Raw genomic sequence first — 27500 nt, 5'->3', positions numbered from 1 at the left:
ATGAGATAATAACATGCATTGAAATGTACAAGCAGCTTTCACCCTAACAAAAGAATGTTAGCTTTTTTTGTAAATAAGTTAACCACAACAAGATGGGTTCAGAGGAAACGGGTTCCAGACACCGTAAATATCAACATATTTTGCTGTCTATATTTTACTTACCCTGCGGCAACACACTTGGCCCTCACCAGTACTGCAGGCGAAACCGGAATCTACCGTCACTCCCGAACCCGTACAATTATCTGCGGATTCGCAAGTTACGCCTTCGTCACTGGTTGGACACTCGTCCATGCCGGTGTCGGTAAGGCAACACTTCTCATGCCGTCCGCACAATCCCGGAACGACGTCACCTTCGTCGCAGTCTGTTCTGCACATCTGTTCTGACTCTTCGCAAGCTGTGCTCATCCTGCAGGCTATAAACATGATTAACGTCAATTTCTGAGATTATGTCGGTTGCCTGCTTCGTTTTTGGCCTATGTATATGTTTGGTTGATTGGTTCATGGCTCGTCTGTTCGTAATTCCTTTGTTTTTCTGTATTGTTTTGTGTGCATCAAATAAACTAATAAGAAGCTATGCGTGTTTGAGATTATTTTTCATTTCGGTATACCAACCACGCAGTACCGGGAGAGAATACGAATGTTGAGAGAGAGGCAAACGGAAAGACAGCGAGAAAAAGATAGAAAGACAAACAGACAGACACAGAGAGACACACAAAGATAGAGAAAGACACACACAAATACTCCAATACACACACGGAATGAGAAAAACACAGAGAGACAGAGACAGACACACGAGCACGTGACAGGGGGGGGTGGGGGGTGGAGAGAGATGTAAAGGCAAAAGATAAAAGGAGAGGACACATTTTTTTACGTGGTTCAAGTTTCTTTTTTTTCAGCAACTTCCTTGTCTGAGACACTTCCAAAATATTCTACGACAAAAACCAAAAATACACAGGCAAAAAAAAGTAACTAGAAACCAGACTGGAAAACTAATAACAATGATGTTGCCAAATGTATTAACCTATAAAGAGATAAAAGAGAAAGGATTTTACCTTCTCAAAGGACAGGACATAGGTTAGACTGGAAAAGGGCTTAAGATAAGACATACTTAAGTTTTCCGGACAAGAACAGATTCTGTAGAATACAAACATATGCTTTTCTTTTCAAAAAATGATGTCGCCCAGGCCAATATCCGCTGTTAATAATGGTTGAATGCGGAAGTGGGAAACTACATACCTATTTAAATGAAGCATCTTATAATTCGAATATTGCAAATAGCGACATAATCGAATACATCACTTTCTGGTGACAATGTAAGAACAAGAATTATTAGTTACGGAGATAACTATCCATCTGCCTTTCTCTTGTTGGATAACGGATTTAAGAGGAGTGGCGAGGTTGGGGGTCAGTGCTCAACGACAACAAGACCAAAACAAGTCGCGTAAGGCGAAAATACTACATTTAGTCAAGTAGCTGTCGAACTCACAGAATGAAACTGAACGCAATGCAACGCAGCAAGACCGTATACTCGTAGCATCGTCAGTCCACCGCTCATGGCAAAGGCGGTGAAATTGACAAAAAGAGCGGGGTAGTAGTTGTGCTGAGAAGGATAGCACGCTTTTCTGTACCTCTCTTCGTTTTAACTTTCTGAGCGTGTTTTCAATCCAAACATATCATATCTATATGTTTTTAGAATCAGGAACCGACAAGGACTAAGGTGAAAGTGTTTTTAAATTGATTTCAAAAAGTCATTACAATTTTCAGATTTTTAATGACCAAAGTCATTAATTAATTTTTAAGCCACCACGCTGAAATGCAATACCAAAGTCCGGGCTTCGTCGGAGATTACTTGACCAAAATTTCAACCAATTTGGTTGAAAAATGAGAGCGTGACAGTGCCGCCTCAACTTTCACGAAAAGCCGGATATGACGTCATCAAAGACGTTTATCAAAAAAATGAAAAAAACGTCTGAGGATATCATACCCAGGAACTCTCATGTCAAATTTCATAAAGATCGGTCCAGTAGTTTAGTCCGAATCGCTCTACACACACACACAGACAGACAGACAGACAGACAGACACACAGACAGACACACATACACCACGACCCTCGTCTCGATTCCCCCCTCTATGTTAAAACATTTAGTCAAAACTTGACTAAATGTAATTAACAATAACAAAAGTACCGAAGGGATCCGAACAAGACTAAACAACGAATAATGGCCAAAATGTCTAAAAAGCACATACACACACACACACACACACACACATACACACACGCACACACATACACACACACATACACACTCAAAAAACAAAAACTCGCTCATACACACACACACACTAACACACACACACATACCGCGGCCCACACACACACACACAAACACAGACACAGACACACACACACACAAACACACACACACACACTCACAAACACACACTCACACTCGCTCACACTCACACTCACTTACAAACACACACTCACATCCACACTCACACACAAGAAACCAGAACAAAAATAATAACTCACCAGGAGTACACCTTCCGCGCTTCAGGATCCTCTGCAGCTTTAGACACAAATGCCTGTCTGGGTTTTCAAGACAGGATCTCACGAATAGTCGTTCCGTTTTCTTGCAAAGCCGCTTTTGTGTCCAGCCGTTATGGGTCCCATGTTCTTCGGACTGAGGTTTGTACCAAAGACCATCGATGATCACAACCAGGTTGAGTATTGTGAAACAGACGACGATGGTGTATTGAAGCAAAGCCATATCGGGTTGAGTCCTTTGGACCGAGAAGACGTGGAGTACAGGGCGATTTTTTTGTGCAAAATGCATGATCATACCGCAAGAAAAATAAGAATAAGAAGAAAGAAGATGAAAACTATCAATAACAAGTCGCGTAAGGCGAAATTACTACATTTAGTCAAGCTGTGGAACTCACAGAATGAAACTGAACGCACTGCATTTTTTCACAATGACCGTAGTCCGCCGCTTGTGCAAAACGGAGTGAAACTGACGAGCCTGTTCAGCGCGGCAGTGGTTTCGCTGTGCTGCATAGCACGCTTTTCTGTACCTCTCTTCGTTTTAACTTTCTGAGCGTGTTTTTAATCCAAACATATCATATCTATATGTTTTTGGAATCAGGAACCGACAAGGAATAAGATGAAATTGTTTTTAAATCGATTTCGCAAATTTAATTTTGATCATAATTTTTATATTTTTAATTTTCAGAGCTTGTTTTTAATCCGAATATAACATATTTATATGTTTTTGGAATCAGGAAATGATGTAGAATAAAATGAACGTAAATTAGAATCGTTTTATATTAAAAAAATATTACAATTTTCAGATTTTTAATGACCAAAGTCATTAATTAATTTTTAAGCCACCAAGCTGAAATGCAATACCTAAGTCCGGCCTTCGTCGAAGATTGCTTTACAAAAATTTCAATCAATTTGATTGAAAAATGAGGGTTTGACAGTGCCGCCTCAACTTTTACAAAAAGCCGGATATGACGTCATCAAAGGTATTTATCGAAAAAATGAAAAAAATATCCGGGGTTATCATTCCCAGGAACTCTCATGTCAAATTTCATAAAGATTGATCCAGTAGTTTGGTCTGAATCGCTCTACACACACACACGCACAGACAGACAGACACACACACACACATACACCACGACCCTCGTCTCGATTCCCTCTCTATGTTAAAACATTTAGTAACAACTTGACTAAATGTAACAACATAAACATAAACATAAACAGCATAAACAACAACAAGAGTAAGAACAAGTCGCGTAAGTCGAAAATACAACATTTAGTCAAGCTGTCGAACTCACAAAATGAAACTGAACGCAATGCAATTTTTCAGCAAGACCGTATACTCGTAGCATCGTCAGTCCACCGCTCGTGGCAAAGGCAGTGAAATTGACAAGAAGAGCGGGGTAGTAGTTGCGCTGAGAAGGATAGCACGCTTTTCTGTACCTCTTTTCGTTTTAACTTTCTGAGCGTGTTTTTAATCCAAACATATCATATCTATATGTTTTTGGAATCAGGAACCGACAAGGAATAAGATGAAAGCGTTTTTAAATTGATTTCGAAAATTTAATTTTGATCATAATTTTTATATTTTTAATTTTCAGAGCTTGTTTTTAATCTAAATATAACATACTAGATGAATACCCGCTTTGCCGGGTACGGCTGCGCCGGGAAGAAGTCGAGCCGAAAACCCGGCTGTGCCGGGGACCCGGCTATGCCGGGTGTACGCCGGCTTTGGCGGCGCACCGCACGGAGGAAGGGAGATAAACGCGGCTGAAAACACTGGAGAAGATAAGGAAGAGTTACTGGGAATGGATCCAGAGAAAAACCAAATTCGGTTCAGCGCGCAAACCAAAATCGGTTCAGCGCTGCGCGCTGACAGCACGTGTTGAAAATTCTCAGATTATGTCCGGGGTCTGCCTGAATATGCCCACCAAATTTGAAGCAGATCCATCGAGAACTTTGGCCGTGCATCGCGCACAGACATACAGACAGACACAAGTCGTATTTTCAGATTTGTAATGACCAAAGTCATTAATTAATTTTTAAGCCACCAAGCTGAAATGCAATACCGAAGTCCGGCCTTCGTCGAAGATTGCTTGGCCAAAATTTCAATCAATTTGATTGAAAAATGAGGGTGTGACAGTGCCTCTCAACTTTTACAAAAAGCCGGATATGACGTCATCAAAGGTATTTATCGAAAAAAAAGAAAAAACATCCGGGGATATCATTCCCAGGAACTTTCATGTCAAATTTCATAAAGATCGGTCCAGTAGTTTGGTCTGAATCGCTCTACACACACATACGCACAGACAGACACACACACACACACACACACACACACACACACACACACACACACACACACACACATACATACACCACGACCCTCGTCTCGATTCCCCCCCTATGTTAAAACATTTAGTCAAAACTTGACTAAATGTAAAAAGGAATGAAAAGTGTGTGTGTGTGTGTGTGTGTGTGTGTGTGTGTGTGTGTGTGTGTGTGTGTGTGTGTGTGTGTGTGTGTGTGTGTGTGTGTGTGTGTGTGTGTGTGTGTTTTCAACAAATGTTCAATTAATAGTTGGTTTGTGTTTTTCATACTGCTAGTTACCACACAACCAATCACAAAGCCTTCAGTACACCGGCACGGTTGGCCTAGTGGTAAGGCGTCCGCCCCGTGATCGGGAGGTCGTGGGTTCGAACCCAGGCCGGGTCATACCTAAGACTTAATAATTGGCAATCTAGTGGCTGCTCCGCCTGGCGTCTGGCATTATGGGGTTAGTGCTAGGACTGGTTGGTCCGGTGTCAGAATAATGTGACTGGGTCAGACATGAAGCCTATGCTGCGACTTCTGTCTTATGTGTGGCGCACGTTATATGTCAAAGCAGCACCGCCCTGATATGGCCCTTCGTGGTCGGCTGGGCGTTAAGCAAACAAACAAACAAACAAAAAGCCTTCAGTACAAACATCCGCAGGCTTGTTGTTTTCACTTGGTGGTAATGTAAATTTCATGACTATGACAAACAGAAATCCAAATCAGATAGACTGCCACCAAAACGTTTTGATTTGTCAATAATAAACGTTCCAATAAACGACCTTTCTTGTTTTATGTCAAACAGAATTAAAACATTATTTAAACCAAACATCCAGTAACACACACACACATGCACACACGCTAATACCTCACATATAATGTATTGTGCTTACCTGCAACAGTTTCACAATGTCTCAATGGAAGAGAGCAAAACGGATGCTGAGTTTAGCAATCGAGTCGGTCCGACAGTGCGTTTTATACTATCTCCTATTTCGGGATTGGTTTAATATCCGGGCCTCTGAACCGATAATTAAGATACATTTGTAAACACGATGCTGATTTCTTTTTTATATTTAGTCAAGTTTTGACTAAATATTTTAACATCGAGGGGGAATCGAAACGAGGGTCGTGGTGTATGTGCGTGTGTGTGTGTGGGTGTGTGTCTGTGTGTGTGTGTGTGTGTGTGTGTGTGTGTGTGTGTGTGTGTGTGTGTGTGTGTAGAGCGATTCAGACTAAACTACTGGACCGATCTTTATGAAATTTGACATGAGAGTTCCTGGGTATGAAATCCCCGAACGTTTTTTTCATTTTTTTGATAAATGTCTTTGATGACGTCATATCCGGCTTTTCGTGAAAGTTGAGGCGGCACTGTCACGCCCTCATTTTTCAACCAAATTGGTTGAAATTTTGGTCAAGTAATCTTCGACGAAGATCGGACTTCGATATTGCATTTCAGCTTGGTGGCTTAAAAATTAATTAATGACTTTGGTAATTAAAAATCTGAAAATTGTAAAAAAAAAAACAATTTATAAAACGATCCAAATTTACGTTTATCTTATTTTCCATCATTTGCTGATTCCAAAAACATATAAATATGTTATATTCGGATTAAAAACAAGCTCTGAAAATTAAATATATAAAAATTATTATCAAATTTTTTTTTCGAAATCAATTTAAAAACACTTTCATCTTATTCCTTGTCGGTTCCTTATTCCAAAAACATATACATATGATGTGTTTGGATTAAAAACACGCTCAGAAAGTTAAAACGAAGAGAGGTACAGAAAAGCGTGCTATCCTTCTCAGCGCAAGTACTACCCCGCTCTTCTTGTCAATTTCACTGCCTTTGCCGTGCGCGGTGGACTGACGATGCTACGGTCTTGCTGCGTTGCATTGCGTTCAGTTTCATTCTGTGAGTTCGACAGCTACTTGACTAAATATTGTATTTTCGCCTTACGCGACTTGTTTTCTTTACGACTATGAAAATATATGTTATAGGATAAGCATGGCTTTACATATGCTGTTTTATGGTTAAGCTGGAGCTTTCTTTTGAATTAATATCAAATTCAATTGAGTGTTTATGGTCGTCAATGTTTGTCTGGGTTTTTGTTGGGGGGTGGGGGGTATGTATGCCTGTGTGTGTGGGTGTGTGTATGTGTGGGTGTGTGTATGAAGGCGACTAGGGACAGGGAGATTTTTGTTTAGTATTAGAGTGACTGCAGGCCTTTATACTGTGTGTGTACTGACTTTGGTGGGTCAGTATTAGAGTGACTGCAGGCCTTTATACTGTGTGTGTACTGACTTTGGTGGGTTAGTTTTAGATTGACTGCGGGCCTTTATAATTTGCATGAGAGCGAAAAGCATCATAGACAATCAGCTGTTTATGGATGGTTCTTTGTTTATTGACTTTCTCTCTTCTTTCTTATTGTCGACTTCGTCTTTTTAACGTTATGTGGTGCTTTCTTGTCTGTATATGTAAGTTTATTTACTTACCTTATTTGCCTACAGTCCTGTTATATCGTATACTGAATATTAGGTGTTCGTTCATCTTCAGTTGTTTTTAATTGTTTTAAGCGGGTTTACATTTTATTGTAAAGTACTAAGGCGCATGTGTGTGTGTGTGTGTGTGTGTGTGTGTGTGTGTGTGTGTGTGTGTGTGCGTGCGTGCGTGCGTGGTTGTGTGTGTGTGTGTGTGTGTTTGTGCCTGTATGTGCTTGTCTGTGTGTGCCTGTGTGTGCCTGTGTGTACCTGTGTGTGGGCCTGTGTGTACCTGTGTGTGGGCCTGTGTGTGTGTTTGTGCCTGTGTGTGTGTGTTTGTGTGTGTGTTTGTGTGTGTGTGTTTGTGTGTGGGCCTCTGCGTGTGCCTGTGTGTGTTTGTGCCTGTGTGTGTGTTCATGTGTGTGTGTGTGTGTGTGTGTGTGTGTGTGCGTGTGTGTGTATGTGTGCCTCTGTGTGTGCCTCTGTGTGTGTGCCTGTATGTATGTGTGTTGAGGGAAGGGTGGGGTTGAATTGTGTGGTAAGTGTGTGAGAGGCTAGCAAGTTATCAAAACGTAAACTAAAGTTATGTGTTTCGTAAGTGAATTATTTTACCACTTTTCTCCTTTACACTGTTGCTTTACTCTTTTCTTTCGCTGTGTATTGAGGAACACTTTCATAACACACGTTTATCACCCGTCATACAAGCTTATTTGTTCAAAACTATTTTCATCACCTCAGTCACAGAATCGTTCATTTGCATATTTTTATTTGATTAAACTTTTTTTATCGGGCTGGGGAAGCTAACACGGTACGCTGACACACAGTTAACGCAGTGCATTGGATAATATAGCATCTTTTTTCCGCCGGGAGGTCATTCACATTAAACATGTCAATATAATAATTATGTGTACGGAAGCAAGGGCGGTGGAAACGGGGGGTCCGGGTCGACACTGGCCCCCACAGTAAACTGGGTTTTTTCTTATTCGTTTTACAGAGCCATGAAATACTACTTACAAAGGAGCACAAGGAGTTAAACTTATAAATGGGCTCTTACAGACTACGTTTAGAAGTGGCGGCCAATATTTCTTCACTCATAATACATGTATTGAAACCATCAAGAACTATTTTTCAGATAATTATGACATACCGGGTTGCGGGGGGGGGGGGGGGGGGGGGGCATCATGCAGATGCTTTTTTTATATTTAGTCAAGTTTTGACTAAATATTTTAACATCGAGGGGGAATCGAAACGAGGGTCGTGGTGTATGTGCGTGTGTGTGTGTGTGTGTGTGTCTGTGTGTCTGTGTGTGTGTGTGTGTGTGTGTGTGTGTGTGTGTGTGTGTGTAGAGCGATTCAGACTAAACTACTGGACCGATCTTTATGAAATTTGACATGAGAGTTCCTGGGTATGAAATCCCCGAACGTTTTTTTCATTTTTTTGATAAATTTCTTTGATGACGTCATATCCGGCTTTTCGTAAAAGTTGAGGCGGCACTGTCACGCCCTCATTTTTCAACCAAATTGGTTGAAATTTTGGTCAAGTAATCTTCGACGAAGCCCGGACTTCGGTATTGCATTTCAGCTTGGTGGCTTAAAATTAATTAATGACTTTGGTCATTAAAAATCTGAAAATTGTAAAAAAAAAAAAAAATTTATAAAACGATCCACATTTACGTTTATCTTATTTTCCATCATTTGCTGATTCCAAAAACATATAAATATGTTATATTCGGATTAAAAACAAGCTCTGAAAATTAAATATATAAAAATTATTATCAAAATTAAATTGTCCAAATCAATTTAAAAATACTTTCATCTTATTCCTTGTTGGTTCCTGATTCCAAAAACATATAGATATGATATGTTTGGATTAAAAACACGCTCAGAAAGTTAAAACAAAGAGAGGTACAGAAAAACGTGCTATCCTTCTTAGCGCAACTACAACCCCGCTCTTCTTGTCAATTTCACTGCCTTTGCCATGAGCGGTGGACTGACGATGCTACGAGTATACGGTCTTGCTGAAAAATGGCATTGCGTTCAGTTTCATTCTGTGAGTTCGACAGCTACTTGACTAAATATTGTATTTTCGCCTTACGCGACTTGTTTTGTTTTTTAATTTGTATATCAAGATGTAAGACCCACCACTATTTCCACTTTGCCTATCTTACTTTGTTGTATCTTAAAGCATCCATTGTTTTATTTGAAATACTCTTAAGAAACACTGACCATTTCATGTTAACATTTGTATTTCTTCTACATTTAGTCAGAAAGGCAGACAAAAAGACGGATAGACAAGCATACAGACACAGGAAGAAACAAACGAATAGATGGTTCGAGAGCGAATAAGTCTCTCCCTTTCCTTCAAAAACACCAAAACAAAAACCTTGACATCATTGACCGAATATCCACTGTTCATTCAAACAGACTTAATAACAGCGTGTTCTCAGCTCAAGGGCTCCGTTTCAGTTCTCCCAGACAAATATATGTCGATCAAGGGAGTCTCGTTTACTAATTACTACAATAACAACAGCACACATTATTTGTTACGGTCCGTCAATTTGATCCTCATTGTGTATTTGTGTGTCCGAACAAATATCCTGTTCTTCTTTAGACGTGATTGACATGAGTTTAAGTGCACTTTGTGATAAAATTGGCAGCAGGCATGGATTACGAAATAACCAAGATGAACGAATTATCTGTGTTACTGGTATTAAAGGGTCCATGGTCATGTAGAGATCTATATGAATGGGGTTGTGTTTTCTCCTTTTGTTTGCGCAAGGGTGGACATATCAATAGAGTTAAAAACTATGTTAAAACATTTACAAAAAAACTTGACTAAATGTAAAAAAGAAGGGTGGACGTGAAGAGAGAGTGAGGGGGAGATGGGAGAGAGTGAGCGAGGGAGAGAGAAAGAGGGAGAGAGAGAGACAGAGAGAGAGACAGAGAGAAGGAGGTAGGGAGATATAGAGGGAGAGATAGTGACTCGCGAAGCCGGTCCGAGTCGTCCAAGCGCCGGCGATCGAGCCAGGAAGAGGGTGGAAAGAGTGGGGGGAAAATACTCGAGAAACTCGAAAAGAAACCGCGCCACGAACGCAACTCCTTAGCCCATGACAGCGCTAACTACCCCTCTAATACACAGGAATAGGACGACCTGTCCAAGTTTCTCAACCCTTACGACCTGGCCCGGACTATGGACTTTTCCTATTGTCTTACGATTCAAGTGTTTACACTCGTTGTATTTATTAACCTTGTACTCTCTTTCCTATGGATACGTTAAACATTTTATCACTTAATGTGCGTGGATTACGAAATCCAACAAAACGCAAAAGTCTTTTTCGACATTTCAAGGAAAAAAAATACGACATTATATGTATTCAAGAATCGTATGTTACCAAAGGTGTGGTGGAGTTATGGAAAAAAGAATGGGGAGGAGATTTGATTTTTTCAGAAAGTACTGCACACAGTAAAGGTCAGATTATATTAATTAGAAAGCAGTTTTCATTCGCATGGAAGACCTTTACATTAAACGATAGGGTTATTGCAATAAGAATATCCATTGAGAATAGAGATGTATGTGTGTTTAATATATACGCACCCAGTGTAACAAAAGAGATCAAGGAATTGTTACATGATTTAGCTGTCAAAGTTAAAGAATGTGATTGTGAAAGGAAAATAGTCTGTGGAGATTTTAATGCCGTGTTGAATAATGAACTTGATATTATCAGTGGCCAAAAACACCAAGAGAGTTTGGTAAAAGCCTTTAACTCTTTTATAAATGATTGTGCTTTGAATGATATGTGGCGGATTTTCAACCCACAAGAAAAAGAATACACATGGTCAAAGGGAGGGGGTAAATTTATTGCACGGCGACTGGATTACATGTTATTAAATGATAACGTAATTGACGAAGTGCTTGAATGCAATATATATTCACTACCTTCGACTGATCACAGGGGTGTTTATTTACAATTAAAATGTACTGATACATGCAGAGGTCCAGGGTACTGGAAATTTAACAACTCTCTATTAAAACAACAGGCATACGTTGATATTATGAATCAGACCATTGATAATTTTCTCTCTGAGCAGCCGACACAGCATGCGGGATTGAATTGGGAGTTACTAAAACTGGAAATTAAGGACATCTCTATGCAATACAGCAAGAAAAATGCCGTAAAAAAGAGAACAGACAAGATAACATTGGAACATGATTTAAATGTATGCGAATCACATTTAGCCAAAATCCCAGATGATAAAAACGCTATTTTTCGACGAGAAAAGTTAAAATTGAATTTGGAACTTATTGAAAAAACAGAATTGCACAGTGCCCAGACAAGATCACGAGTAAAATGGATCGAAGAAGGAGAAACAAATACAAAGTATTTTCTTAACTTAGAAAAATCACGTGCACATTCTAAATTAATGCCAAGATTAGAACTGGAGAATGGTGAAGTCATTACAGATCAATTTGATATACTGGAAGCCCAGAGAGAGTATTTTCAAACTCTTTATTCACGAAAATTACCTGATGAAAATTTAGACAATAATATTACATCCTTTTTGCAAGATTGCGATGTTCCTCAGTTAAGTGATGAGGAGAAGGCAGAGTGTGAAGGAAATGTAACGGTTGAAGAGGCATCATCGGCACTTAAATTGATGAAAAATGGTTCCTCACCAGGCATGGACGGCCTTACCACAGAATTTATTAAGTTTTTTTGGTCAAAGTTAAGAATTCTTATTGTTGATTCATTTAACAAATCATTTGAGAATGGAAGTCTGTCCTTCACCCAAGCATCGGCGGTTATTACCCTGATCCACAAAGGGAAAGACTTATCAAAACACAGTTTATCAAACTGGAGACCAATTTCTTTGACAAATACAGACTATAAGATTTTAGCTAAATGTTTAGCAAATAGGCTAAGCCCAGTTATTCAAAACATAGTACACGAAGATCAAGTTGGTTTTATTAAAGGTAGAAACGTCTCTCATACGCTGAGAACAATAGATGATGTTATTGAACATTTTAGATTACAAGAAAAACCTGGTTTGGTACTTGCTTTAGATTTCAAAAAAGCATTTGACAGCATATCGAAAGAGTTTATGTTATATGCCTTTAAGAGATACGGATTTGGAACAGATTTTTTACGTTGGGTAGAAGTATTGTTCAGTAGCACAAGAAGCTGCATTGGATACAACGGTTGGCTCTCAAGTGATTTTGAAGTCAGCTGTGGGGTGCGACAAGGTTGTCCTTTCTCACCACTAGCTTTTGTTATTGGAATTGAGCTGCTTGCAACCCGATTTCGAAAAGGTTTTGAAGTAAAAGGTTTGGAAATTGAAACTGACGATTCAGAAGAAGTGCATATGTTTAAAAAGATTTTGAAGGCACTTCTGTATGCCGATGATGTTACCATGTTTCTGCGTGATAAAGATGACATTTTGGGGATATTAGACGAGTTTACAATTATATCCGGTTTGAAGATAAATAGAGTAAAATCAGAAGCAATGTGGATTGGATCAAAACGGAATAGCAACGAGGGAGGATACGGATTAAGATGGGTTAAACAAATGAAGATTTTGGGAATATATTTTTGCAATACATCCAGTGCCTCCCTCGTGGATGAAAACTGGACACAACGAATTAAGAATATTAAGCAGGTGATTTTAAACTGGGAAAAACGGAATCTTGGCATATTTGGTAAAATGTGCGTAATAAAAAGTTTTTTGATTTCTCAGCTCGTTTATGTTATGCAGGCAATATGCATCCCTGAACCTGTGTTGAAAGAAATTAATACGTTATTGTTTCGTTTTCTTTGGAGGAAAATTAATTGTAATAAGAAAGCGTTTGAGAAAGTGAAGAGAAGTGTTATGTGCAGTGGAATAGGAACAGGAGGAATCCAAATGATTGATATGCAAATATTGCAAGAATCTATTCTGTGCGGCTGGCTTGCTCAGCTTTCGAATATGAATAACAATAGTACATGGACTTGGATTCCTAGATTATATTTCCGTAATTTTGGAACAGATTTATCATGTTTTAATTCAATTATTGGTTCTAAAAAGTTTAAAGGGTTAGATAGTCTTCAGTCCTCCTTCTGGAGCAAAGTACTGCGAGTCTGGTTGGAACATAATACACTGCACTCTTCTTCATCTCTGAAGATGGCATGCATATGGAATAATGTCGATATAAAATATCAAAATAATGTAATTTATTTTGACAACTGGGCAAAAAAAGGAATAACACATGACAATGACCTCTTAGAAAACAATTCCATTTTGTCATTTCAAAATGTACAGAACCTAATTGGTACTTCACCAGAACTCTATTTACAGTACATTGTTGTTCACTCGGCGTTGTCTCGTTATTTAAAGAACAATACGGATTATGTATTATATGCTGTTACTGAAGAATTCTCGAAATTGTATTTTAATGATAAAGTGATGTTAAAAGCTAGAGATTTTCGAAATTTTATGACAGATATGAAATATAGTCCACCCTGCTGTGTTCGATTTTGGCTGAACAAACTTGGTATTAGTATTGAAGAAAAAGTTTGGCTTAATGCAAAAGAAACAACAACAGAAACCAGACTAAAAGAATTACAGTGGAAGATATTACACAATATATACCCAACCAATATTCTCCTCTTAAAAATGGGACTCGCAAATAATGATAAATGTCCATACTGTATTGAACAAGTTGATTATATTGAACATTTCTTTTTCTATTGCAGTAAAATTCACCATCTGTGGAAGCATGTTGAAACATTGTTCTATAATCGATATAACATAGCAATTATTTTACAAGCAACAGATGTGCTGATTTATGTGCGAGATAAGAATGGTTTGACACATGAAATGTTTAAGTATCTTACCCATTTAATCTTGATTGGAAAAATGTGTATAAGTAAATTTAGATATGGGACACCCCTTGAAATATTATTTATTTTTCAAAGGGACTTTACCCTCAGGGGCCTGGTATAAGTTGAGTGTTAAAAAAGATTTGGTGTATTGGAAACTGAGCTGAACATTAGGAATAAATTTATGTTATGATTATTTTTATTTATTTATTTATCTGAACATATTAGTTTACTGATAAGGTTTATTGATTTAAAAATTGTACACATTTGAAAAGAAAAGACCTATGAAGAAGGTTTGCTCCAAGCCACACCAAAAAAAAAAAATATATATATATATAATAAAAAGGCAAAAAATAATTGTAGTAGCAAACCTGCATGCAACTGAGGTTAAAAAAAAAAAAGGGAGAGCGGAAGAGGGGGGAGAGAAAGAGGGAGGGAGAGAAAGTAAGAGAAAAAGGGAGAGAGTGAGAGAGGGGTGAGAGAAAGAGAGGCGAGGAGGAGAGGCAGAGACAAAGATTCAGACAGACATAGAGAGAGAGATGAACAGAGAGAGACAGAGAGGAAAAGAGAAGAGAAACTGGGAAAGGTAGAGAGATGGAGGCAGGCAGCTAAGGCAGAAAGATATGCAAACAGAACTATATTCAACAACAAAAATAGAAACAAACAAGTCGCGTAGTGCGAAATTACTACATTTAGTCAAGCTGTGGAACTCACAGAATGAAACTGAACGCACTGCATTTTTCACAATGACTGTAGTCAGCCGGTAGTGCAAAAGGCAGTGAAAGTGATGAGCCTGTTTAGCGCGGTAGCGGTTGCGCTGTGCTGCATAGCACGCTTTACTGTACCTCTCTCTTCGTTTGAACTTTCTGAGCGTGTTTTTAATCCAAACATATCATATCTATATGTTTTTGGAATCAGGAACCGACAAGGAAATTTCGGAAATTTAATTTTAATCATAATTTTTATATTTTTAATTTTCAGAGCTTGTTTTTAATCCGAATATCACATATTTATATGTTTTTGGAATCAGAACATGATGAAGAATAAAATAAAAGTAATTTAGGATCGTTTTATAAAAAATAATTTTATTTACAATTTTCAGATTTTTAATGACCAAAGTCATTAATTAATTTTTAAGCCTCCATTCTGAAATGCAATACCAAAGTCCGGCCTTTGTCGAAAATTGCTTGGCCAAAATTTCAATCAATTTGAATGAAAAATGAAGGTGTGACAGTGCCGCCTCAACTTTTACAAAAAGCCGGATACGACGTCATAAAAGACATTTATCGAAAAAATGAAAAACAATTCTGGGGATATCATACCCAGGAACTCTCATGTAAAATTTCATAAAGATCGGTCCAGTAGTTTAGTCTGAATCGCTCTACACACACACACGCACAGACACACACAGACACAGACACAGACACACACACACAGACACACACACACACACACACACACACACACACACACACATACACCACGACCCTCGTCTCGATTCCCCCTCTATGTTAAAACATTTAGTCAAAACTTGTAAAAAAGAAAACATGTGAAAGTCAATAACCCTGATGTACATACATGTATGCATTTTCTATTTTTGTTAACCTCGCTGGGCATTCTCTTCTTTGAGTTTGCAAAACGTGTCGTCTTCGTCTTTCTTCTGGGTGCATGGACTGCAACTGCCACGTTCACACGAGGTTCTCGATCGTGTATGACCGTTTTCCCTCTGCCATTAAGCCCTCATGAGTCTATAATCTAGATTATTACGTAAACATGTGTTTTCCGAGTCCACAGATTTTATGTGTGAATAAACCTGTACCACTTCTCCCCATCCCCCCCTCCCCCCCCCCCCCTCTCTCTGTTGCTCCCTCTCTGTCTCTCCCTCTCTGTCTCTCTCTCTGTCTCTGTCTCTGTCTCTTTGTCTCTGTCACTCTCTCTCTCTCTGTATCTGTCTCAGTCTCTGTCTCTGTCTCTCTCTCTCTGTCTCTCACTCTCTCTCTCTCCCTCTCTCTCTCGCTCTCCCCCCCCCCCCCCCCCCCCCACCGCCGCCTCTTTTCATCTCTATATTTGTTTCGGCTGTGTCATGCATATTAAGCAAGCTCTCATCAGAAAATGAAAGAAATTATCATTTTTAAAGCGTGTCAATGGGATTTTATTGGACCCATTTCAGTACACTTGGATGATTTTGTGACGGCTATGATCCTGTAGTAGACGGCTTTCTAAGGAAGAAACTCGGTTGATCATATTCATATTACAACACCAGTGTTCCGTAATGTAAAGGCATTATCAAGGATAGCTGTCGACTTCGTATTACAGTCAAACCTGTCAATAACGACCAAAGGGGGTCGCTATGAACAGGTGAATGCAATAGAAACAAGAAATTCCTCCGAGATAGGAAAAACACCCCCGTCCTTACCATTCTCACTGCCACCAACTGAGAAGGCACTGCTAACAAGTGTGGTTAAAATAAGTTGATTGAGTGGACAAAGAGACAGGCGGAGAAAAAGACAAATCAATATAACTCTTTCTGTAACACCTACTGACCGCATTTTTTTTTAAAACCGTCTCATCTATATAATATAAAACATGCTCAGCACGTGTGGACTAAATAGAGCCGAATACCCGGCTTGAGTGGCGCACTATACGCCGGCTTCGAACCATGGACCCGTCAAGCTTAGATCCCTTCCAGACTCGTGGAATGGGAACAGCACGAACATGATTCAGGGGCCATAATGCCATTCCTGATCATATCATGTCGAGTCCCATACTTGTCGACGACGCCCTAGGTACCACATCACAAACAGAACTGTGCAATACACAGGTGTTTTGTACAGACACACTCAAACACACACACACACACACAGAGAAGCCGTATATATATATATCTATATCTATTGTATACATATATAGAGATGGATGAGAGTGTATTTTTCGCGTGGCTATAAATTGATTCGACCTTTGCACTTTTACAGTGAGGACAACTTACGGGTCCAAGGAAAGCGTTCTGGACACTGCGATGACCTTCTAAAAATAGCCGGTAACAGAACGCCGGGAATATCCGAAAAACCAAAATCCACCAATAACTCCCTAACCGTGTGTTTGACTGGTTCCAATTTTTGTAAGGACCGTCTCAGGAATGTATCGAACCTGTTCACCAAGTTTGGTGACGATCGGTCCGTTCATTCTTGAACTGTAGTTGATCCCCCCAAAAAACCAAAATCCACCAATAACTCCCTAACCGTGTGTTTGACTGGTCCCAATTTTTGTAAGGACCGTCTCAGGAATGTATCGAACCTGTTCACCAAGTTTGGTGACGATCGGTCCGTTCATTCTTGAGATCTACTTGCGAACACAAACAAACACACAAACATACATACAAACAAACACACAAACAAACAAACAAACAAACAAACAAACAAACACATCGACCGAAACCTATACACACCCCTATACCGGGGGTGTAACAAGAAACTTGTCGGGGATCTTTTGTTGTGGTCGTAATGGGAAGGTGATCGTTATCAACAGGAGGTCGGCCAGGGCAGGTTTGCCTGAATTAATGTCAGTCAGTGCAGTTGTTTTCGCTTCTTTCTTCTTTTTATATTTAGTCAAGTTTTGACTAAATATTTTAACATCGAGGGGGAATCGAAACGAGGGTATGGTGTATGTGCGTGCGTGTGTGTGTGTGTGTGTGTAGAGCGATTCAGACTAAACTACTGGACCGATCTTTATGAAATTTGACATGAGAGTTCCTGGGTATGAAATCCCCGAACGTTTTTTTCATTTTTTTGATAAATGTCTTTGATGACGTCATATCCGGCTTTTCGTGAAAGTTGAGGCGGCACTGTCACGCCCTCATTTTTCAGCCAAATTGGTTGAAATTTTGGTCAAGTAATCTTCGACGAAGCCCGGGGTTCGGTATTGCATTTCAGCTTGGTGGCTTAAAAATTAATTAATGATATAGATATGATATGTTTGGATTAAAAACACGCTCAGAAAGTTAAAACGAAGAGAGGTACAGAAAAGCGTGCTATCCTTCTCAGCGCAACGAATATCCCGCTCTTCTTGTCAATTCCACGGGCACTGCCTTTGCCACGGGCGGTGGAGTGACGATGCTACGAGTATACGGTCTTGCTGCGCGCGTTGCGTTGCGTTCAGTTTCATTCTGTGAGTTCGACAGCTACTTGACTAAATATTGTATTTTCGCCTTACGCGACTTGTTATATTTAGTCAAGTTTTGACTAAATATTTTAACATCGAGGGGGAATCGAAACGAGGGTATGGTGTAACTATGTGCGTGTGTGTGTGTGTGTGTGTGTGTGTGTGTAGAGCGATTCAGACTAAACTACTGGACCGATCTTTATGAAATTTGACATGAGAGTTCCTGGGTATGAAATCCCCGAACGTTTTTTTCATTTTTTTGATAAATGTCTTTGATGACGTCATATCCGGCTTTTCGTGAAAGTTGAGGCGGCACTGTCACGCCCTCATTTTTCAACCAAATTGATTGAAATTTTGGTCAAGTAATCTTCGACGAAGCCCGGACTTCGGTATTGCATTTCAGCTTGGTGGCTTAAAAATTAATTAATGACTTTGGTCATTAAAAATCTGAAAATTGTAAAAAAAATAAAAATTTATAAAACGATCCAAATTTACGTTTATCTTATTCTCCATCATTTGCTGACTCCAAAAACATATAAATATGTTATATTTGGATTAAAAACAAGCTCTGAAAATTAAATATATAAAAATTATTATCAAAATTAAATTGTCCAAATCAATTTAAAAACACTTTCATCTTATTCCTTGTCGGTTCCTGATTCCAAAAACATATAGATATGATATGTTTGGATTAAAAACACGCTCAGAAAGTTAAAACAAAGAGAGGTACAGAAAAGCGTGCTATCCTTCTTAGCGCAACTACTACCCCGCTCTTCTTGTCAATTTCACTGCCTATGCCGTGAGCGGTGGACTACGAGTATACGGTCTTGCTGCGTTGCATTGCGTTCAGTTTCATTCTGTGAGTTCGACAGCTACTTGACTAAATATTGTATTTTCGCCTTACGCGACTTGTTTTCTTTGGCGGCGGCTCGTTTGTTACCACCAACACCCCCCCCCCCCCCCCCCCCGGCGAACCACCACCACCACCACCACCACGTACATTTGGTGTTGTATAGGTTTCACTCTGTCTGTTTGTGTGTTTGTTTAACTGTTTATTTGTCTGTTTGTTGTGTGTCCGCACTAAGATCTCTGGTTTTAATAGGTCCATTGAGCTGTGTGCAGTCAAGATTATGGGGTATTTACGCTTGTAGCAAAATATTAGGTTCCTAACTTTTACGGAAGAGGAGATATACCTACGACACGTTCCAGTATGTAATGTGTATAATTACCAGTATAAGCTATCTGGGATAGAAGTTCATGTAAGATCTGTCCCCTGAATTCCCCTGTCCACTTTGGTCGCGAGAACAACTGACGGGCTTCAGGAACAGAACCCGATTCGGGAAAATATCATCAATTGTGTGTGTGTGTGTGTGTGTGTGTGTGTGTGTGTGTGTGTGTGTGTGTGTGTGTGTGTTTGTGTGTGTGTATGTGTGTGTGTGTGTGTAGGTGCGTGAGTGCGTGTGTAGGTGTGCGCATGCGTGCGAGTGTGTGTATGTGCGTACGTGTGTATGTATGTGTGCGTGCGTGCGCGCGTGCGTGCGTGCGTGCGTGCGTGTGTGTGTGTGTGTGTGTGTGTGTATGCACGCGCGTACATGTTTTTCTTGGCTCTGATTGTCTGTCTGTATATATGTACGTTTGGGGGGTGGGGGGGAGGTCTGGTTGCCTGTCTTATCACGTCACAGTCCGTCCTTATTTTCGACCGTCCGCCCCTCAAGTTTACCATCCATCTCTTCACCTGTTGGACTCTTTGAGTAACCGAATTAATGTTAGCGTGTGGGTATGCGTACTCCTGTTTGTAACTAAACAATCATCGACCAGCAGAAGATTGTACATGTGTAGCAAAGGAAATGTTCATCATCAACACAACAATGCCATGTTGCTATCCGTTGCACACATCTGAAAAGCTGTCAATGTCAGCCTATAATAATGTCAGCTATAGTTGCATTCATTTCACGGGACAGAATTGCGTAGGCGAGTGTAGCTTAAGGAGAAATTATACCTATAATAATAATAATAATAATAATAATAATAATAAATGAGCATTTATATAGCGCAACATCATAACTTTACAATTATGCTCTTTGCGCTTGACACATTTAAAATTAAAACACAGTTATACAAGCATTTACATCTACATTCATAGTCAACAACGCTTAATTAAAAGCATACACCATCAAACATACATTACACAAGATTCTTCCACTAACTAAGTAATAAAAACATGAATAAAATAGGTAGTAAAAAACAAGGAAATACCAGCTGAATACCCTTAATCAAACAGAACATGTTATCAACAATGCTGAAAACAGTCCTAGATGTTTATATACATTATCACTAAAACAACAAATACACTACATGTAGCCTACTGATGGACTGAGAAAACAAAATCAGGGGTTGTATTTCTTGAAGAGGTGCGTTTTAAGTGCTCGTTTGAATGCTTAGGGTGACTGAGAGTGGCGGATTTGAAAGGGGAGAGAATTCCATTGTGTGGGTGCGCAGAAAGTAAAAGTGCGTTGTCCGTATATTTTGGTTTTGGTGTGTGGAATGGTAAGGATGCGACAGTCAGAAGAGGCACGGAGTTGTCTTGCTGGAGAATAGACGGTGAGGAGTTCAGAGAAGTAAGCAGGAGACGAGCCAGAAAAGAAGTTAAAGCAGAGGGTGGACAGTTTGTAGTCAATGCGGGCTTGAATAGGTAACCAGTGCAGTGTGTGAAGAAGTGGTGTTGCGTGATCTCGTTTTCGTGCTTTGAGAATGAGGCGTGCTGCCGAGTTTTGGACTTTTTGTAGTTTATGCAGGAGGTACAGAGGACAGCCAGAGAGAAGAGAGTTGCAGTAGTCAAGTTTAGAAAGAACAAAGGCACAGACAAGAGTGTTAGTTGTTTGAGAGGAGAGTGTGTGGCGAATGGTGCTGATCTTACGAAGCTCAAAATAAGCTGCTCTCTACAGACTAAAGATATATGTTTGTTAAGGGTCATGTCAGATGAAAGGGTGAATCCAAGGTTTCTAGCTGATGGTGAGAAAAGAATGTCGGTGTTGCCTATTTGAACAGAAACAGGTTGGGGAGAGGGAAATGTAGTGTTCTTCTTTTTGCACAGTAAGACTTCAGTCTTATCATCATTCAGCTTGAGTTTGTTATCGACCATCCAAGATTTAACATCAGTGATGCATGTCTGAATGGTCTGGATGGCGGAATGTAACTCTGCAGGGGGACTGGGTTTATACAGCTGGGTGTCATCAGCAAAAGACTGATTTAAAACAGAATGGTTTTGAATCAGTGTGGAGAGGGGCTTAGTGTACATGATGAAAAAGATGGGACCGAGTACTGAACCTTGAGGAACGCCGAAAGAAAGTGGGGCTGGAGCAGACATCTGGCCATCGACAAGCACAGCCTGAGTCCTGCCAATGAGATAGGACTCAAGCCATGCTAGCGGTGGACCGGATATGCCGTACAGAGTCTGAAGTCTATGGAGAAGCGTGACATGGTCAATCGTGTCGAACGCTGCATAAAGGTCAAGTAGGGTAAGCACTGACACATCACCACCATCCAGAGCAGACAGAATGTCACTGATTACTTTAAGTAGGGCTGTTTCAGTACAGTGTGAAGGGCGATAAGCGGATTGAGAGTGCGAGATCAAATCATGGGTGTTCAAATATGACAACAGCTTTTCAAAAACTTTAGACAAGAATGATAAATTAGATACAGGACGATAATTCTTCAAAATATTGACATCAAGACTAGGTTTTTTGAGAAGTGGTTTGACAAGTGCAGTGTTGAACAATGATGGAAAAACACCAGATAACAGGCTATCATTGACAATTTGAGTAAGAGTTGGCAACAACACATCAAGATTCTCAAAAAGCAGTGGTGTGGGTATGGCATGAAGCGGACAAGTTGTTGGTTTGGACTTCAAAATAATGGATTTAAGGTCTTTTTCACTGATTGGCTGAAATGATGGAAAAGAACAATCAGTGGGAACATCAACATGACTGGAGGAAGCAGAATGTGCACTCATCTGATCAAGTTCAGAACGAATATCAGAAACCTTCTTGATAAAATAATCACTGAATACATGTGGCAGCTGACTAGCGGGAAAAACAGTGGGAAGTGGGGATACCTTACTGCGGCCGGTCAACAGCAGAGTCAGCGGCGCTGCATGCTGCAATAGGGATTATGACGAGTACTTGGCCTGTTTTCTTATCACGCAACGTGTAGCAGGCTGGGGAAAGAAAAGAATTACCTCAATAATCTGCAGTGCGTCGTCTGTCCTGCTGGCGTTACATAGGTGAGCGCCGGGCCTTACATTCACAGTGCAGGCGGACTTGCAGCCTCCATACATAAAAACCCTTGTTCGCGCTCCCACGGCAGACAGATATACTGTGCAGAAATTCATATGACAAACAGACTGACTGACAAACACACAGACAGACACAGGTAAAGAATGAAAGCAAGAGAAGGGAAGAATTGAAGAAAGGGAAGACGCATGACACGTTGACCAAAAGAGCAACAAGCCCCCAAGAGCAATTCCGAGTTCAGTTCAGTTATGATGAAGTGGCATGCCGAACCGGGCTGATTCTTCTCAGGTCAAAAACGGCTCACCTTTTAGAAGTTACCATGACCACAGTAGTACCTTTGAGCGCAGTCTTTATATCTTCGGAATTTGCATATAATCTTAGATTATAGATATCCTCCATTACCTGATACATTAAATGGAAAACAGCTCATAGTGCGCAAAACCTTAACACTTAAAGTGCCACACTTTCCGCAAATGTAAACATGTATTCGTATTTTGTTAGTGTTGGTTAAACACGTATTATACCAACTCAAAAAAACTTTTGAACACTGAGCAGCTTTACTGCCTATGTAGACCTAAAACAAAAATGCTCACTTCTGCAACAACGGTTTTCTCAGAAAAAATCATCTTCATGTAAACCGGTTAGCTGTATTTCTTACGGGAACCATCGAAGTGGGTTTCCTTCTTTATTTTCTAAATTGTTGGTACATGTATTGGTTTTTTGACGCAGGAGCACGTAAGTATGTTCATTTCCCTCGGGTCTCTGTAAAAAATAAGGTGTTACAAGCTAACAAGATGATGATGATTGATGGTGCTTCGTGTCCGACACGCCTTTACTTACTGACTGACTGACAATTTCGTCCTCTGGGTAACCAGTAACTATATGGGACATGATATATTATACGATAATAACAGTTCGGGAAAGTGTGGGGGGGGGGGGGCGGGGGTGGGACTGGAAGATAACGGGGTGGGATGGATAAAAGGTGAAGAGGTAGCATGGTAAGATAATACAAGTTAATTTGAAGTACAAAGCTCGTACCCGTCGCCTATTTGAGACAAAAGCAGATTTGTGAACAGGTCTTTAAACAGACGGTTTTTTTTATGTTTAATGACAACAACTTTTAACAAGAAGTGATACAATTTCAGAGCCACCTGATCAAAAGTTTAAACATCCAGAGACTTTGCTCTCAACGATATTTATTATGGAAGCAGTAAAAACGAGTATATACATTTGTACACTCTTTACTCAAGGCACTGGCTACTGCCTCGCTCAAGGTACATAACTCGTGATGATTCGTCATCGACAAAATACACCGGTTCCTTCCCTTGGTAAATGCAACTTTCGTGTCTATTCCGCCTCAAAGTAAGGGTGCTGATATAACAAAAACGCGTCATTCCGACAAAAAAAAAAGTATACTTTGATAATTATCTTTTCTGTCAACTTCTTGTTTTACTAGCGTGACAATAAGTTCAGCTCACAATCAAAATGGACTAGCACTCTTTCCACACTTGAACAACTTCAAACTGTGTGTGTGTGTGTGTATGTGTGTGTGTGTGTGTGTGTGTGTGTGTGTGTGTGTGTGTGTGTGTCACTGTGTGTCACTGTGTTTGTGCGTGTGCGCGTGTGCGTGTGTATGTGTGTGTGTGTGTGTGTGTGTGCGTCTGTCTGTTGGTGTGCCTGGGTGTCTTTGTGTGTGTGTCTTTGTGTGTGTATGTGTGTTAGTGTGTGTATGTGAATGAGTGTGTGTGTGTGTGTGTGAGTGAGTGAGTGTGTAGTGTGTGTGTGTGTGTGTGTGTGTGTGTGTGTGTCAGTATGCGTGTGTGTGCGCGTGTGTGTTGGCGTACAGAGTGAAGTTGAAACTCCCTTGAACCACAGGAATCGCGTCTAACTCTGGATTTACTCTATCCCCTGTGTGTTCCTTTCCTCCCTGGCTCGTGTTTCTCTGAGAATCTTCGTTTGCAGCTGATAAAGGCGATGCCTCTCCATCTGAGTTGGGATTGTCTATGTCTGAGGTACCGGCAGGGGTTTTCTGGCGAAGCAAAGCGTCTTTGCAAGAGATATCGTAGAGCAAGGAACCATCCACCGTCGCTACATTCGCATTGTCCGTTCCGAGTCGGATGGAGTAGCGAACACTTGGGTGCGAGCAGTACAAGATGAAGTCGACCTTGACCTGCTTCTGCTGATCCATGTCTAAAGTCAAAGCCGTCTCCTCGACGGCCTTCAGCTCCAGCTCTCTGGTCTGGTTCCAGAAAAGTGGTTTAAGGTCAGTAATCGTAAAAGCGACTTTACCATTATCGTCGTCTGTGTCTGACGCTGTACTGTTTTCGGCGAGGGCCGATGATGGTAGCAACGTTAGTAATACACAAATCAATGTCAGTGAAGACGTTAGATTATAACATGACGCTCTTCTGCTGCAGAGAAATCGTGTCTGCCTCATAGTCGTTAACCACGACATTTTTAGTGTAACACAGAATATCTCAACACACGTACTACAGAATAAGAATATCCAGATATTGTCGTCTACATGTTCTTGCAGTTGCCCGGGTACTGTGTAGTGAACGCTTGCAGGTGTGTGAACGGGGTTCTACTCCGCCAAGGCCAACCTGAGTTACCTCGAGATCACAACGCATCACAGGTCACTGAACTCTTGACCCAATTTCGCTGGGGGCGCTGGAACACAAAAACAAATAGGGATTATGATTGAGATGGATCGAACTCTACCACCGCTATCAAGCGCTTTCAGTTTGATAAGTCCTTGAGCACTGGGCTGCAACAATGCATCGAAAAACAAACAGACAGACAGCAAACAGACACGTGTTAGTACGTACGTACAGACAGACGGACTGACAGGAAGGAAGGCAGTCGAGTAGGCACGCGCGTGCACGCACACACCGGTGCACGCACAAACACACTAATAGTAATATAATGATAATTTTATGGGCAAGAAAGATTGCATGTGCACACTCGAATGTCTTGGTATTGAAGACAAAGAAAGCCCATTTATCATTTCTGTTGCCTGCATGATTTAAAAAAAAAAACACTGAAAAATCTGTCACCACCATCAAATGGCAATCGACACATCACCAGTAGCGAGTTTATGGTATGCAAAGTAATGTTATTAGCCAGTCTTGTGTATGGCTCATATCAGCAACAGCTGCCCCGAGATATATTATTTTACACCGCACAGAAGTCGTAGCGATGAACCGCTTTTTGAGCACGAAATTAGCTTTAACCGGCAGAACTGCGGAAACGCTATATTTTCGTTTCTCTTTTCTGCTTCAAATCTTCTTCTTTCTCATTTTTGGCTCACGTAAGTGTAGCCTATACGATCGTAACTTTGTCTGTTTGTGCGTGCGTGTGTGTGTGTGTGCGTGTGTGTGTGTGCGTGTGTGTATGTCTGTGGTAGAAACTTTAACATTTCGTCATTTGAAGACGTCACATTATGGCGTAAGAGGGTTAGACGTCACGCGAAGGAATTACTGAAAGTCTCGGTCATTTTGGCTCATTATTTTGAGCGGGCCGAGACTAGTTGGAAGGCACTATGGCGGAAAAGAGAGTTATCTTTTCATGTCTTGGCGTCTCAAATCTTATTAGTCAGAAAGCGCATGCACGTAGTCTCGACCAGCGCGTGGTGTGCTTCTTTCTGAGTACTTTACGTCACAAATTGTACTTTACGTACTTGATGATGACGTAAGTTAATTGTATGTGTTCTATTTCGTTGACTGAGCACGGCCGGGACCAGTTGGCGTGAGCGCTGGGATTTCGAGTTTCATTCGACATGTCAATGCATCGCAGTATGAAATAATACAGGTAGGAGGTTAGTCGATATCGACCAAAGTCGATAAGTGCATTCTTCACTATGGTATTGAGTCTGATTTCGTCGTCCATCTTGAATCAAAAAGCACTCTTCAGATTAAAAAAAAAAAAAAATACTTCGTTGCGAGCTACGGCGAAGCTTCGCATGTCAAAACTTGAGAAGCGATGTTGGGGTCAAAGTACCACGCCGTAGCTGCGGGTTTTGGTATTAACTTTAATTAAGACTTTGCGAAGCTTCGTGTAGTCGACTACAGGCTCAATTAAAGTGTAACTAAACAAGCAAAAAGGAAAAACATCGTTCAGCAACCTTTACACTTTGATATGAAGAAGGGCCTCATATACTGTCGAACTGCGAAAAAAAAAAATTTTTCTCTCACTCGGACACTGTTTGACGGACATGTGAAGTGCGCGCCAGGAACGACAATCTTCTTAGTTTACCTGATTAATGCCCTTAATTTTTGGTTCTGGTACTTTCAGTTCCGGCTGTTGTCATCAATCTACCAAAATAAAAGATCAAACGGAGTTTTCGATTTTTATTTCATGGTTCAGAAAAATATTGCTTATTTTCTGAAGTCAACCGTTTTAGCGAATCTTTTTTTGATTCTTAAAAGTCATTTCAGATTTTTGAAAAATAGTTAACGGTTAGTAATTACCAATATATCGTAAACAAACATATCGATACGTTTTGGTAAGAAGACACAAGTGCGATGAATGTGGTACCAGTATTTTTGTGGTAAGTAAGGATGCATTTCTTTGCTGTAAGCACATTTACAATGCACATTTAATCTGTTTAGCAACATAAACGAAAGCATGGTACAGTGCCGCTTGTTGTGGTCTATCTTTTCGCGGCAGATGCGTAACAATTAGGGTCTCAGTTGGAAAAGCTGCTCGGAACCAGAGCAGATTTGGCTTGGGTTCTTTGAGTGTGAATGATCGACGAGTGGCTTGACATTTTTAACGAATCATTACTGTAGCCTACTTGAAACCATCATCTGTTTCTGAATTTGTCCATCAGTTATGATTGAGCAGTCTCATAGGAATCGTCCA

At 40.3% G+C, this 27500-nt stretch overlaps 2 protein-coding genes and 1 long non-coding RNA gene across 3 annotated transcripts in view; 1 reads left to right on the top strand and 2 right to left on the bottom strand.

Moving 5' to 3' along the window:
• Nucleotides 1-5891, bottom strand: part of LOC138965563 (multiple epidermal growth factor-like domains protein 10) — a 19686-nt gene extending 13795 nt beyond the window's left edge. Inside the window, exons 1-3 of the mRNA XM_070337750.1 lie at nucleotides 5750-5891; nucleotides 2535-2785; nucleotides 163-413 (exon numbers count right to left, since the gene is read on the bottom strand). Coding sequence (XP_070193851.1) covers nucleotides 163-413; nucleotides 2535-2772 — 489 coding nt within the window. The 5' untranslated portion in view covers nucleotides 2773-2785; nucleotides 5750-5891. The remainder of the gene's footprint in view (nucleotides 1-162; nucleotides 414-2534; nucleotides 2786-5749) is intronic.
• LOC138965619 (uncharacterized) overlaps nucleotides 1-27500 on the bottom strand; it is a 498821-nt gene that overhangs the window by 197942 nt on the left and 273379 nt on the right. The window lies entirely within an intron of this gene.
• The window catches only part of LOC138965511 (uncharacterized), a 422657-nt gene that overhangs the window by 228392 nt on the left and 166765 nt on the right, over nucleotides 1-27500 (top strand). The gene's annotated exons all lie outside the window — the stretch shown is intronic.

The sequence above is a fragment of the Littorina saxatilis genome, linkage group LG1 (assembly GCF_037325665.1).
Source record: "Littorina saxatilis isolate snail1 linkage group LG1, US_GU_Lsax_2.0, whole genome shotgun sequence".
Lineage (NCBI taxonomy): Eukaryota > Metazoa > Mollusca > Gastropoda > Littorinimorpha > Littorinidae > Littorina > Littorina saxatilis.
Note: the sequence above shows the minus strand (reverse complement) of the source record. Positions and strands in the feature narration are given on the sequence as shown.